Source organism: Dermacentor andersoni, chromosome 9 (genome assembly GCF_023375885.2).
Source record: "Dermacentor andersoni chromosome 9, qqDerAnde1_hic_scaffold, whole genome shotgun sequence".
Lineage (NCBI taxonomy): Eukaryota > Metazoa > Arthropoda > Arachnida > Ixodida > Ixodidae > Dermacentor > Dermacentor andersoni.
In genome coordinates this window covers 25,287,070-25,302,303 of record NC_092822.1, presented here as the reverse complement: position 1 = coordinate 25,302,303, position 15,234 = coordinate 25,287,070, and the positions used below count along the sequence as shown (strand labels likewise).

Here is a 15,234-nt window from a genome sequence, read left to right as displayed (position 1 = left end):
CGCCGCTTCAGAAGAAAGAAAAACCGAGTCGTTATTTGTGACTGAATTTTGCAAATGCAGTAAACTCTCCCTAGTCGAGATCGGGGCCAACAGATGGGCGATCATCTGTCGGCCCGCCTCAGGCAGGCTGGCCGACGTTTCGATTGGTTGGACCTATTTTTTTGTCAAAAGGCGCCCTTATCCGTGTTTGTGCAACTTCTAAACTCTTATCAATTACTTGTTCACAAACCCAGCACCCAGTAGCTGTTGCTAACAGAAAAGGTCGTCCCACAAGTTCACAATTTCTTTATCGCACGAAGAACACACGTTGGACATGAAATAAAGGTGGGACCACATATAGCTCTTCGGAGGACTTGTAAGAGAGACCCATAGATTATTTATTTTATTTATTTTATTTATTTATTCAATACTGTAGGCCTATTCAGGCCTATACACGAATGGCCATACGAGATATAAGGACTCCATGTTAACGATTAGACACTTTCATAAAATAAAGGGAACATAACGGTCAAAGATAACAGAGCTGTTGACTTGACTAGCAAGGGAGCGACTATTCATTTTTCGTGATTGTATTTTCGTGTATGACATGCAAAAAACCGCGACATACATAATGATAGTAGGGGTAGTTAACTGCTACACTTGTATACGTATCTGTTCGTTTTCTTCCCAACTTCCTCAAATGCACAATCTGCCTATATATCTTTGTGTACTTGCTTATCATTTCCTCTATAACGTGTGTTGGTTTAATTACGTTTTATGCCATTTTACATTTGTTTCACCTGTCGTTAATAGCCGCACTGTAGGAAATCGGGGTCCATCAACTTAAGCTTTTTCCCCCTTCTTTTCTCTCATAATGTGTCTATGCATTACATAGAAATAATTGTCTGAACGACAGGTTTAGAGAGCACTGTAGTAATGTCGACAAAGGACGCGACGGCCAGCTGGTTTATCTGCACATTGCAGCACGCGTCGTTGCTCGCCTCTGTTTCGTAATTGCTTTGTCGAGCACACAGCCATCAAGACGAGATAGGACGAGATTAATAATTGAATCCGCAACAACAGATAGCCTTGGCTAGTAGTACGTCTGTACGCCTTCGCCAATTTACCGCTGAGAGAACTGTCATTCCTGGCTGGCTCATAGTTTGCTCATGCTTGTCTTTATTTTTTGTCTTGGGTATATTTACTCGTGATGCTGCTTTTTATATGAGCAATTGTTGAAAGTAGAGCTAATCTGTTTCTCGTCCACTATCCTTTTTTCTTTCATTAAGTTTTTGCGCTAAACACAAAAGTTACTCGCATAAGGCAGGCGCTCTTATTTCTCGTGAGAAATTTCCTGATAGAAGATTCCAGGTGGTCGATAGAAAATTGAAAAAAATAATAATAAAAAGTGGCTGTAAATAGAGGTTCTCACTCCAGCAACTACAAACACAAACAAAATATTGCTTCAACAGAGAACTCACGTTTTTTAATAAGAGAACGGGTTCTACTCAAGCGGGAACTACAGGGGCCGCCAAACCCCAGCTAAGATATCATATCAGTCACTAAACGTTGGTGACGAACAAGCGGATCATCTCGCCAAAGAGGCACATTTGCATAACACACCCTGTTAGCAACTTTGTCTGCCTCTTTGACACCACGGCAACTAATATCGCGTGCAATCAGAGTTAAACATCCTGACAATCGAGTCACCGCAGGCGTTCCGAGACAATTTCGAGATTGGGCGGGCGAATTAAAAAAGCTTTTCTTTCGTAAGCGATGTTTGTCGTTGGTCGGTCTCCTCCGCGTGCATGTTCAATATAGCGATTAAAAAAATAAATTGTGGGGGTTTTACGTGCCAAAACCACTTTCTGATTATGAGGCACGCCGTAGTGGAGGACTCCGGAAATTTCGACCACCTGGGGTTCTTTAACGTGCACCTAAATCTAGGTACACGGGTGTTTTCGCATTTCGCCCCCATCGAAATGCGGCCGCCGAATATAGCGATTAGCTGACTTGCGCTCCTACGAACAATTCTAGCGTAAGAATGTATGACGAATATGGGATCAGGTACGTTGAAAAAGGTGGCCTCGAGAAAAAAAAAAACAAAAAAAAACTGACGGTCGCATACGGCCCATCACATTATCGTCTTACATAAACGAAACTTCAAATTCAATTGTGCAAGTTTATTCAGTCAGGTTATAAATAAATAAATAAATAAATAAATAAATAAATAAATAAATAAATAAGTTTATTCATGTATACATGCACATAGAGGGGTGAAAAGAAGAAAGTCGCAGTTTCGCCCGAAAGACGAAGCATCGATTGCGATTGCAAGTTAGTAGAAAGCTATACGAAGTTAAGGATAGTAGTTTTGTGAGCCGTAGAAACTTGTAAACATAGGCACACTACCTAAGTTAGCAAGCATGGTGTCACGCACGCACGCACAAACACGAACATATCCTACTCGATGAACGCGGAAACTCGCTGTCACAACGTTGGAGTGAGGAAGTGCGGCAGCAGCAGCGAGCGAATCGACTTTAGCGCTCCTTCTCACATCAACGCGAACTAACGCGCGAAAACACGGCGCACGGCGGACTCTGTCCATGTCGCAGATGACTTTCAAGATACAGCGGCCCGGAGTAGAACAAGCCCCCCTCTCTACCCTGCCCCTGGAACCTTGCGGACGACGGAAGACGGCGCGCTTCCTCCGCGCTATCCTCTTTCGTGTGTACGAGATTGAGCCGCGATCGCCGGCTCACCCTCGCACGCTTTCACTCGCGCACATAGTATACGGCACGCGACGGCGATTTTATCGCCCTTGGACTTTGTACGGACCCTCACGGCGACGGCAGAAATGCGCCTCGAGCGTCCATATAATTGCTGTCGCAATAAAAGCTGCCCGAAAGGCAGGGGATGATGAGAATGAGTTCACGGAATCTTGCCCGATACATCCATCGCACGCGATTACGTGTTTGTCACCTCCATCAGTCACATCCGCATTCAATGAATATAGTACACTGGGACACGGTGAAAATCGATGCGCCCCATAGTTTCGTAATTCAGAACAGCAGCGGTGGAACGTAAATTTGGAATGGCTGATTCTGGACGGTTAGCCAGGTGCAAAGAGTAGAGCCGAGTTGGTTCTCTTTCTGCAAGTTGTTGTTGACCTGAGTCGCGGTGGCGCATACACACAGTGGGGTATTGGCCATTAATCGGGTGGGTAAATTGGGTGGATATAAACAAAGGCATTAACCATTTGAACGTTGGAACCTAAACAGTAAAATGTCCTGGTTAATGGCATCGGATGCAACGTTTCGTTGTCAAAATGTTGTGGCGCATACCGTCTAAATTTTTCAGCTAAAGCCACTAAACACAAAGGTGTACGAATTTGGATACTGTAATATTTATTTTTATTCTAGAAAATACGAAAAAGTATTTATTGACTGCGACATTTTATGTAGTGGCGGAGGCGAGAATAACCTGTTGTATATTCCTCGTTCACTAGTAACGTCAAGAATATTCTAAAAAAATATCCAAAAGCTCACTTATAGAAGAAGAAATTCGACGTTAATTTAAACAATCCGAAAGTGCTCAAGTCTAATAATGTTGTGTAAGTCCCCCATACAGCGGGTATGCCTGGTATTGTTACTGAACAACAACAACAACAACAACAACAACAACAACAACAACAACAACAACAACAACAACAACAACAACGGTGTAAGCGCGACAGCAAGACTTGGAGATTGTAACTAAGGTCATTCTAGCTTTTCCCCCTGCTATGAGATTACAGCAACTGAGACAGCGCTCGATAAGCAGACGTGTTAGAGAACACCGAACGGATGGAGGACAGAGCCAAAGTAGGACGTGCAGATTGTCACTGATATACTATCGCACAACCTGGACTCCCACCTTTGCGGGGCTCACTGTAATATTGCGTGTGGCAAAAGCAAGAAAGATGATAGCGAATTCACTTCATCTTTTGTTTCAGAAACGATTCGTTTCTTTGTTTCATTTTTCGGGGGAGCAAATGCCAGGAATGTGATCGCGAAACGACCATACCTCAATTCAAACTGCAGCGTAAGCGCGATCAACATCGCCATCGCGACACCTCTGTACAATGGCCCATTGTCACCTCCTTCATTATCGCCCGACTGCCCTCGAAGGCGCGTCAGGATGAGCGCTTCTGCGACAGCACCGAGCTCAGACGTCAAAGTCGACGACAGCGTTTTCTTCTACAATGGCGACAACCACAAGATCGTCTGCAAGTCTTGGAGGGGCGAATCGGAACCGAGGTACAGTGCCGTGTGCAACGCGCGTGAGTTGGAAAGAAAGCGACACGTACGCATCCGGGAAAGTACGTTTCTAATGTAGTTTTAAGATTTCGTCGCTGCTGACATCGTCAAATGAAGAAAGAGGAGTTAGGAAACTGAGAGTGACTAATGACGGATCGTTGACAGTTAATGATCAAAGGCACAGCGGAATCGACTACGTGCTCTCGCGTAGCCCGTTTCCGTTACACGAAAGACGCAGGAATGAAAAAAAAAAAAAAAACACGGGCGAATTTATAGCATTTGATTACCCACTGCACGAAAGTTTCGCTTCGCATAGATTCCAAGATACGCGTCTGGATCTGCGTATTTCTTCTTCCCCTTACTTTTAGTTGCGTGCAGCGCTTGCGAGCCAACAAAGACGATCAGCAGCAGCGCTTGTTTGCACACGCTCACACCTCGCTGTTTGTCTATGCATGCAGGGCGCTCGTATTCCTGGCGCACGGTTACGCAGAGCACTGCCACGGCCCCAGCTACGACAACTTGGCCCGGGCCTTGGTAGGACTCGGCTGCTACGTGTTCGCTCACGACCACGGCAAGTTACCCGCAGTGATGTTACGTGCAAATGATTCTTTATCAAGTGTTTTACTACGACAAGTGTTAAGAGCTCCAAAACAGCGTGCGCTGCATGCATTCCCCTTTGCTTCCGTTACGCTGTGGCGCGCGTTGTGATATATGCGACGAGGCTGATTTCATGGGAGGACGAAAACTCAAAGTGATAGGAAGTGGGGGCGGGGAGGGGGGGGTTACTATTTTGGACATAGTCTAATTCCATCATTCGTTCTGGAGGCATGCATTGAGCCAATCAGAGCACAGCGTCACCGAGAGTGGTCTATAACAAGCGACGTTCCCAGTCTGCAGCCAACGTCTCGAAACGAGGGAACTTTTTGTTCGTCAGAGCCCTGCCGCGCTGTCACGTTTCTTGTTTACGCGGCTTCTCGATGTGCTAGTGGTGCACCAAGATGGCGCCCACGATGACGTCTATGCAAACTGCCTACGCTTATTGAGCGACTAACTGTGACCAAAGCGGGTGAGGAGGAGGAGGCCTCAGCCTGCAGATCCAATGGAATTCTCTTCGTTAGAGCGTTATCTTAAGCAGAAGAGTACACATTTGGGCTGGTTGGTTCATGATTACGAGCAGTAACCAGCGCTGAACAACAGGACAAAGAGAGGGACACAGACAACAGCGCTGCTGTCTGTGTCCCTCTCTTTGTCCTGTTGTTCAGCGCTTTTTACTGCTCGTTATCTTAAGCATTTTTGACTATAGTTTCTTTAAGCGACACTCTGATATTCAGATTCAGAGTACCTGGGATCATAACGTACGCATACTCTCAGCTGTCTTTCCGTCTTTATTTAGAGCAAAAATAACATCGCCTCTGAAAAAAAGTTTACGGGGCCCGTGTAGCGCTAGGAAGTTTGCATACGCAGCTTGCAGCGCTGTGCGCCATTAACGTAGCGCTGTGCTCCTTTTATGGGCCCCACCTACGTGGTGTGCGGTAAACGCAGCTTTCGCGCTCGATAACCAGCGCTCCGCAGACATATAGAGTCGACTGTACTACATTGTATAAAATAGCCGTAATCGAGGAATGGTATACACTCGCCTCCTCGCAGTCGGCCACGGCATGAGCGAAGGGCGTCGTGCGATGGTCAAGTCCGCCGACGTGTACGTCGACGACATCCTCAAGCACGTGGACACAGAGCGGTCAAAGTTCTCCAACAGGCCTGTCTACCTCGTGGGCCATTCCATGGTCAGTGAACCGGTGTGGTAAAGAAAAAAAAATCGGAAGCACTCGAAGAAAAGCGGCTTTAAAATGCAATGACGATCCAGAGAAACCCTTCTACGCTGCAGAGCTCTTCAATCTCACGATTTGCGAAGCTCGTCATAGCAGCGTTTTAGTATACGGCGCTCCGATAAGACTGAAGAGTGGAGACCTATTATAGTAACTGTTGCGTAAGCCATCGAGGAGCGAAGAAAAAATATTGATCCGCTTCGTCGTTTTCCATTCGTCGGAGTTCGTTTTCCACCGGATTACCGCTGTTTCCAAGCTCTCGAGCGCTCGCGACGCAAGACGTGTCGACGGTATTTGAAAATTCCTAAACCTTGTCGCCAGCTCTATAGCGGAGTGAAGCAGGCGTGTACAATGATCAGATTGCGCGCGGTGCAGATAGGGCTGTGCTGTCGAGGTCAACTGAAACACGAACAGCGGTAGCGCGTGCGCCCGAAGCATAACTGAAAGTATACGAAGTATACTAACTGAAAGTATACTAGCCGTAGTTGCGTAGCGGCTTTGGCGTCGCGCGCTGCTAAGCGCGAGGGGGACGGGATGAAATCCCGGCCGCGGCGGCCACATTTCTACGTGGACGAAATGCAAAAAAAATATGAAAAAAAAGAAAGAATCTGACGCTCGTTGTAACCGTGCATTGGGTGCAAGTTAAAAGAGCCCGAAGCGGTCAAAATTTGGGATGATCGTCACGTGTGTTGCATTGCGTGCGTATAGCAAAGCCGTGTGCGCCCGAGCAAATACGAATTGTAAGGCGGATGATGTGGTTTGGGCAGAAACTTTTGGTACGAAGTGACGCTGCAATAACGCAGAAACGAACGCAGGTTTGGGCACTCTTGGCGCATCTGTAGACGAAGCTCCGTAGAGTATGTAGATTGAAACACTGTGCGTTGGACCTGCCGCATTGTTCTTTTTTTTTGTGTGTTGTCTTGTTTCCCGTATCTTGCGCTTCGAAAACTGTCGTGATTGGGGCAGCGTGATTGTGGCAGCGTGATCGAACACTGCGTGATTGAACACTGCGTGATTGTCGTGATGCCGCCCAGGGTGGACTGCTGGCGGTCATCGCAGCGCAACGAAGGCGCGACGATTTCGCCGGCCTCGTTCTGGTGGCACCTTTACTCGGAGTCGACAAGGAACTGGACACCTGCTTCAGGGTAAGTTCAAGAAAATAAAAAGAAAGTTGCAAGATGACATCATTATTACCAGCAGCGTAACAGAAAGACAGTGTGCAGTCGCGTGCAATATGACGTGCAACACCCTTGTTCGTGGTCGAAGGGGCTGTAGGGCTGCGCGGTGGCTCTGACATGCGAAGTAGCGGTTTAATAAATGCCACTAATTGAAGGTGTGTTTAGATCTGGAACTTACCTGTGTCTGCGAAGCCGTACAGTATTGGAGCCCCTTCGACCACGGGTACCGGTGTTGCAGATCATACTGCACGTGCCTGCACGTACGTATGTATGTATGTATGTATGTATGTATGTATGTATGTATGTATGTATGTATGTATGTATGTATGTATGTATGTATGTATGTATGTATGTATGTATGTATGTATGTATGTATGTATGTATGTTGGTAATGCAGGTATGCATGTAAGTGGGCATGCACGTATGCAGGTAGCATGGTTTTAGTTATCTTCAAGTTTTTTTAGACCCAAGTTTGTCTGGGATGACAACGCTAAAGGTAGAAATCTGCCTGACGTTGGCCCTGTCACCCGTACATTGCTCAAAACATAGGTGACATTGCAGAAAGAAAAGACATGACGTAGTAATCGACACACGGCGAGGTATTAATGTAGCAGGTATACATGTAGCAGGTATGGATGTAGGTAGGTATGCACGTATGCAGGTAGGCAGGTGTACTAACCCACAGCTCGGCCAAACTATACCGACTGACGAGAAGCGAAATTTGTTATGGACTAGGCAAAGGAAGATCGCTTTATAAAATAATGTATCTTCGCGTACGCCACGTGCTTCCCAACAGAGGACCATGGCTCGCGTTCTCGGTTTCGTCTTGCCGGCGTTTCCCGTGGGGTCTCTTGACCCGGAGCTGCTGTCCAGGGACCCCGAGGCCAAGCGTCGCTTCGCGAGCGACCCACTCCGCTACCACGGCAGCGCCTCTGCCGGATGGGCGGCGGCCATGATCACTGCGCTCGAGGTGAGTGTCAGTATGGTACGGCAGCCAACGCTGAACGCCACAGACAAGGCGAAGAGAGGTCCTAAAGGCGTACAGTTAGGCCTGATTCGCACAGCCGTCGTCTGCCAGCCATTCTGCCTAAAGCCCTGTAAACTTTGTAAAGTAGTGCCACGCTTTGAAGAATGCTGCCTTCTCCGCGCGCTCCGGCCGAGGCCGACGCCGCGTCGCTATTGGCCTATTAGCATCACGTGGACCCTCGCGCCGTGCATCAGCGCCATTTTTGCTCCAGAAGCGTCTACAGAGTGGCGAGGAGAGCATGTTGGCGCCCTTGCTACGCTATAGCGGGATAGGCGGCGCCACGGTCGAGGAGGGAGCGTGAAAGAGAGGAGAAACGAGGATGAGTGAAGGCGGAGGAGGAGAGTGTCGCTACTTTACGAAGTTTAAGGAGTTTAAGGACGCCACCTGCGCACTTCAGGAGAGCGCCTTCCATCGCTGGTTCCTCCTCAAGAATGTGCTGCCGGCGACGTTCACCGATACTCTATGCATAGCATTTTTTCTGTGCGGGCGTTGCGCAAAATGTGGTTGCGTTCCGACATTTTAGTGTGCATATCAGTTCTGTATGCCAGTAGCGATGCGAGAACCATGCAGAGAGAGATTGCTTAAGTCTTTTTTTCATTAAGAATAACTGTGACATGGTCGGGCCCGATCGAGATCGAATTGCTCGAACGTGATTGGCTCTTTTGCACAAGCGGCGGGAGGTGAGCCAATAATGGCGATCGAGAAACTCGATCCCGATCGTGTTCAATTGCCATCGAACGTGCCCCGTATGACTGGGGTATTAAACGCCTCGCAGACCGTGGCAGACGGGATTCGACGTTGGGAATTGAGATTTGCACAACACTTATTGCAGTTTTCGGTTTCACAGTCGATTCTAACGTGCTTGTCATTCTTCTAGCGATTTCTCCAGGAAAAAAAATTGCGCGTTAGAATCGAGTGCATACGGTATCTGTTGTTATTCGCAGGCTGCAGTGGAACACGCAAACTCCGTGGAGCTGCCGCTTCTCGTACAGCACGGTTCTGCCGACAAGGTCTGCGACCCGGAAGGCTCGAAGGTGTTCTTCGATAAAGCTCCCAGCAAGGATAAGACCATGAAGGTAAACACTTTGTGTCCTTATCGTGTGTCTAATCTTAGCACACTTACAAGGCCCCATAAACAACGCTGAGCTCGAAGGCGAGCGAGCGCTTTCCCTCTCGCCTTTCGCTACCCTCTCCACTACTGGCGCTCTCTCTTTCTCGATGCGCATTTCTCTGGAAGTCGCGTGGACGTCAATATTTCTGAACGCCACGTTGACGCTCTTGTTTGAAAGCACTTGTTTGCAAACGCCCAGTTTCCACCGGCACTGAGATTCATCATCATCATCATCATCATCAGCCTGATTACGCCCACTGCAGGGCAAAGGCCTCTCCCATACTTCTCCAACTACCCCGGTCATGTACTAATTGTGGCCATGTTGACCCTCCAAACTTCCTAATCTCATCTGCCCACCTAACTTTCTGTCGCCCCCTGCTACGCTTCCCTTCCCTCGGAATCCAGTCCGTAACCCTTAATGACCATCGGTTATCTTCCCTCCTCATTACATGTCCTGCCCATGCCCATTTCTTTTTCTTGATTTCAACTAAGATGTCATTAACGCGCGTTTGTTCCCTCACCCAATCTGCTCTTTTCTTATCCCTTAACGTTACACCTATCATTTTTCTTTCCATAGCTCGTTGCGTCGTCCTCAATTTAAGTAGAACCCTTTTCGTAAGCCTCCAGGTTTCTGCCCCGTACGTGAGTACTGGTAAGACACAGCTGTTATACACTTTTCTCTTGAGGGATAATGGCAACCTGCTGTTCATGATCTGCGAATGCCTGCCAAACGCACCCCAGCCCATTCTTATTCTTCTGATTATTTCACTCTCATGATCTGGATCAGCAGTCACTACCTGTCCTAAGTAGATGTATTCTCTTACCACTTCCAGTGCCTCGCTACCTATCGTAAACTGCTGTTCCCTTCCGAGACTGTTAAACATTACTTTAGTTTTCTGCAGATTCATTTTTAGTCCCACCCTTCTGCTCTGCCTCTCCAGATCAGTGAGCATGCATTGCAGTTGGTCCCCTGAGTTACTAAGCAAGGCAATATCATCAGCGAAGCGCAAGTTACTAAGGTATTCTCCATTTACTCTTATCCCCAATTCTTCCCAATCCAGGTCTCTGAATACCTCCTGTAAACACGCTGTGAATAGCATTGGAGAGATCGTATCTCCCTGCCTGACGCCTTTCTTTATTGGGATTTTGTTGCTTTCTTTATGGAGGAGTACAGTGGCTGTGGAGCCGCTATAGATATCTTTCAGTATTTTTACATACGGCTCGTCTACACCCTGATTCCGCAATGCCTCCATGACTGCTGAGGTTTCGACTGAATCAAACGCTTTCTCGTAATCAATGAAAGCTATATATAATGGTTGGTTATATTCCGCACATTTCTCTATCACCTGATTGATAGTGTGAATATGATCTATTGTTGAGTAGCCTTTACGGAATCCTGCCTGGTCCTTTGGTTGACGGAAGTCTAAGGTGTTCCGGATTCTATTTGCAATTACCTTAGTAAATACTTTGTAGGCAACGGACAGTAAGCTGATCGGTCTATAATTTTTCAAGTCTTTGGCGTCGCCTTTCTTATGGATTAGGATTATGTTAGCGTTCTTCCAAGATTCCGGTACGCTCGAGGTCTTGAGGCATTGCGTATAGAGGGTTGCCAGTTTCTCTAGAACAATCTGCCCATCATCCTTCAACAAATCTGCTGTTACCTGATCCTCCCCAGCTGCCTTCTCCCTTTGCATAGCTCCCAAGGCTTTCTTTACTTCTTCGGGCTTTACCTGTGGGATTTCGAATTCCTCTAGAGTATTCTCTCTTCCATTATCGTCGTGGGTGCCATGGTACTGTATAAATCTCTATAGAACTCCTCAGCCACTTGAACTATCTCATCCATATTAGTATTATTCCGCTTGCGGAAGAAGGTATTCATTATCCTCATATTATTCTGTTCTGCAAACTCTACTAATACCTCCCCCCTGCTATTCCTAGTGCCTATGCCATATTCCCCCACTGCCTTGTCTCCAGCATGCTTCTTGCCTACCTTGGCATTGAAATCGCCCATCAGTATAGTGTATTTTGTTTTCACTCTACCCATCGCCGATTCCACGTCTTCGTAGAAGCTTTCGACTTCCTGGTCATCATGACTGGATGTAGGGGCGTAGACCTGTACAACCTTCATTTTGTACCTCTTATTAAGTTTCACAACAAGACATGCCACCCTCTCGTTAATGCTATAGAATTCCTGTATGTTACCAGCTATATTCTTATTAATCAGGAATCCGACTCCTAGTTCTCGTCTCTCCGCTAAGCCCCGGTAGCACAGGACGTGCCCGCTCCTTAACACTGTATATGCTTCTTTTGGCCTCCTAACTTCACTGAGCCCTATTATATCCCATTTACTGCCCTCTAATTCTTCCAATAGCACTGCTAGACTCGCCTCACTAGATAATGTTCTTGCGTTAAACGTTGCCAGGTTCATATTCCAATGGCGGCCTGTCCGGAGCCAGGGATTCTTAGCACCCTCTGCAGCGTCGCAGGTCTGACCGCCGCCGTGGTCAGTTGCTTCGCAGCTGCTGGGGACTGAGGGCCGGGGTTTGATTGTTGTGTTCATATAGGAGGTTGTGGCCAAGTACTGCACCAGGGTGGCCAATCCTGCTCTGGTGAGGGAGTGTGTTACCGGTTCTGGTCACCGGCATCAGGCCACACTCCAGGCCTGTTTATGCAATTTTATCAACACGCGGATTTTTTTTTTTTTTTTTAATCCGGTGGAAAATTGCGCGGCACCGGGATTCGAACCACGGACCTCTTGCACGCGAGGCGGGTGTTCTACCTCTACGCCACCGCTGCACCTACTGAGATTCAATGCGGACGGAAGTGTTAACTGGTTACCAGTCGAGATAAGCAAGAGACGTTCAGATAAAAATAGCAGGAAAGAGATCGATAAAGCCGTGGCGGTTACAGGCGTAGTTGACTGTACAGTGTGGATATAGATGTTTTAATGAAGAGGCAAAAGTTCAAGGACAGATGGACGAAATGCTAGACTGCGATAAATGTAGCAAAATCTGATTAGACCAAGCAGCCTAGGTGACCATTTGTCGTCACCCCGTTTCGAAGGGGATGCCAATAAAAAAAAAATCGCAATAATCGTGATAAGCTGCCGATTATCAGGCCTCCGCGCTTTTCGGCCACACGCTGTTGCCGCTACAACCTGCCGGCTGGCTTAGCAGACGTGGTGTCGAACTGGTCGCGGGATCGAATCTCGGCTGCGGCGGCCGCATTTCGATGGGCGCGAAATGCGAAAACAACGATTCAAAACGCGATTCAGAAACTTATGAATGATGGCTTGAGACCCCCGATTTCGAGTCATGAAGAGAAGTCGGAGACACTCTATGCATAAAAAAAAAAAGAGGCTGCTGCTTTATTTTAAGTTGTGCCCAAAAACGTGACAGGCATAAGGTGGCAACTGTTTTCAACTTGTAGTATTGGCAACACACGAGATTGCGAGATATATTACACATTTAAATAAACGTCTAGACTGTAGGGCTACCATCAAAATAAATATTACATATTTTTTATGCTTTGCTAAATTCTTGACTACTATCTATTTTCAGCATCAGACCCCCCCCCCCCCCCTCCCACGCCCCCACCCCCCACTTCCGAAAAAAAAAAAGAGTGCTGTTGATTTTAGGCTATGCCTAGAAAAGCAAAGGGGGAAACTCTTTTTCATTTGTACTACTGGCAACACCCTTACAAGGTATATTGCATGCAGAAATTAACATTTGAATATGGAAATAGATTTAAGTATTTAAGTGAACATCTTCGCTTAAAAAACGGTCGATGTTAAGAACCAGCCAACGCTGACTGGCTGGCTCTTGTTCTTACGAACTAGCGTAAGAACTGCTCCATGAATACACTCCTGCGCGTGGCAATTTTATCGTTATTGTTTTTTTTTTCTTTGTCTTTCGCAGACCTATCCTGGAGCGTACCACGACCTCTTGTGCGAACCCGAAGACGTTCGGCAGCAGGTACTCAAAGACATTGTCGATTGGCTCACGGCAAGGCTCTCCCCAGAGCAGACCTCTTCCGGACAAGGTGATCCATCGGCGCAACATTAAGAATCGACAAGCGGCTGGAGACAAGAAAAAGAAGGCTGCGTTGTCGCCGGGATAGGATCAATTTCTGCTTTCTAGTACATTTGGGCATGATCAGTACACAGTTCGCGCTGGTTAACAAAGGCGCTAATTACGATGTTTTATCACCGCGTTGATATAGGACTTGATAAGCTGGTTTACGGCAGGTATTAAGCATGATTTCGCTCGTGGAATACAAGGCTATAAAATTAGTTAAGCCACAGACTTACGTGCCACACTGTGTTCCATCCCCACCGCGGCGGCTGCATTTCTATGCGGGCGAATTGCAAAAGCGCTAGTGTACTTAGATATACGTGCACTTTAAGGAGCCCCCAACCCGCCGTGGCTGCTTAGTGGCTATGGTGTTGGGCTGCTAAGCACGAGGTCGCGGTATCGAATCCCGGCCGCGGCGGCCGCATTTCGTTGGAGGCGCAATGCGAAAACACCCAGTTGTACTCAGATTTAGGTGCACGTTAGTGAACCCTAGGTGGTGCAAATTATTCCGGAGTCCCCCACTACGGCGTGACCCATAATCCAATCGTGGTTCTGGCACTTAATGACTCATAATTTATCTTTAAATTAAAGAGCCCCAGATGTTCATAATTAATCCGAAGTCCCCCCACTACACCATGCCCCATAATCAGATTGTTGTTTCGGCACGTAAGGCCTTAAAATCTAGTTAAATTATTTGATATATCAGATGACGTTGATGGGTTATCATGACTTTGCGCATGTTCTACAGCTGAGGTCAATTTTCAGCACATTCTTTTCCTTTGTTCTTGTTTTTCTGAGTTTTCTTTTTCTTTCTATAGGGCATGTACAAGTGCTCTGGTCAAATAAAGGCTTACTTGCGAGTTGAGCGCCTGTCCTGTTGTTCTGCACTTCGTGTTTCCTTTTTCGCGCTGCATTAGTCTCGCGGGGCGATTGTTTCGCCCAACTGCATGCCAACCCTTCTGAGTCAGAGATAGACCGCAAATACTAGCCAAGTACCGACTCCTGCCCGACAGTATCCTTGCACCGGTGGGCATCGCGTCTCAGTTTCAACGTGCATGGCCGCCGAGTTCCATTGTTCGAGGCCCGGCATTGCGAAGCATCGAATTCGGCCACGGTGTAAGACATCTGCACCTCGGGCACTGTAGGTGCGATAAGTTAGAACGCGTGTCCGGGTGTTCGTACGAACTTGACGTCGCTGTCACACTTAGGGCTCAAGACGAAGTCCGGTATAGCTCACAAAAAAAAAAAAGCAAAAAGAGTACCTTCGTCAGAGAGTAGCTTATATTAACGCGCAGTATCGAATTTCGTGACAGCTTATGATGATGATGCGCATCACGATGTTGAGTCTCATACAGCTATATATATTTTTGTCAACCCGCCACGACGGCTTAGCGGCTATGACGTTGCCCGAGGTCGCGGGGTCGACTCTCGGCGGCGGCGGCCGCCGCATTTTGAATAAGTTACGTGCACCTTGCGTTCGGCGCACCTTAAAGAACTGGAGTCCCCCAGTTCCGATGTGCGTGCCTCGCAATCGGATCATGGTTTTGGCATGTAAAACCCCAGAACGTATAATTAATTGATATTCCCCGTCCAATGCAGGACGAAGGTCACTCCAAGCAACCTTCAATCGACTGCCTCGATTCAGCCAAACTCTGTTCCTACGCCTTCAAATTTCATAATGAGTGTCATTACTGCACTTGAGTGCCTGTCTTCCGCTGCGTTTCTCATCCCTTGGCACTGGCTTT

At 47.4% G+C, this 15,234-nt stretch overlaps 1 protein-coding gene across 1 annotated transcript; it reads left to right on the top strand.

Moving 5' to 3' along the window:
* The first annotated feature begins 3,999 nt into the window (after positions 1–3,999).
* On the top strand, positions 4,000–14,352 carry LOC126527326 (monoglyceride lipase-like). The gene is made up of 7 exons (XM_050175113.3): positions 4,000–4,274; positions 4,733–4,845; positions 5,922–6,058; positions 7,135–7,245; positions 8,075–8,248; positions 9,250–9,381; positions 13,334–14,352. Exons 1-7 carry the CDS (start codon positions 4,156–4,158, stop codon positions 13,478–13,480), a joined length of 933 nt encoding a protein of 310 aa, XP_050031070.1. The 5' UTR covers positions 4,000–4,155; the 3' UTR covers positions 13,481–14,352.
* Positions 14,353–15,234: the final 882 nt, after the last annotated feature.

Excerpts from the sequence above, each read along its gene's own strand:
- LOC126527326 (XM_050175113.3), top strand. The coding sequence starts at position 4,156 with ATGAGCGCTTCTGCGACAGCACCGAGCTCAGACGTCAAAGTCGACGAC. Across the intron at positions 4,275-4,732 it reads AGGGGCGAATCGGAACCGAG|GGCGCTCGTATTCCTGGCGC; the intron begins GTACAGTGCCGT and ends CTATGCATGCAG. Across the intron at positions 4,846-5,921 it reads CGTGTTCGCTCACGACCACG|TCGGCCACGGCATGAGCGAA; the intron begins GCAAGTTACCCG and ends GCCTCCTCGCAG.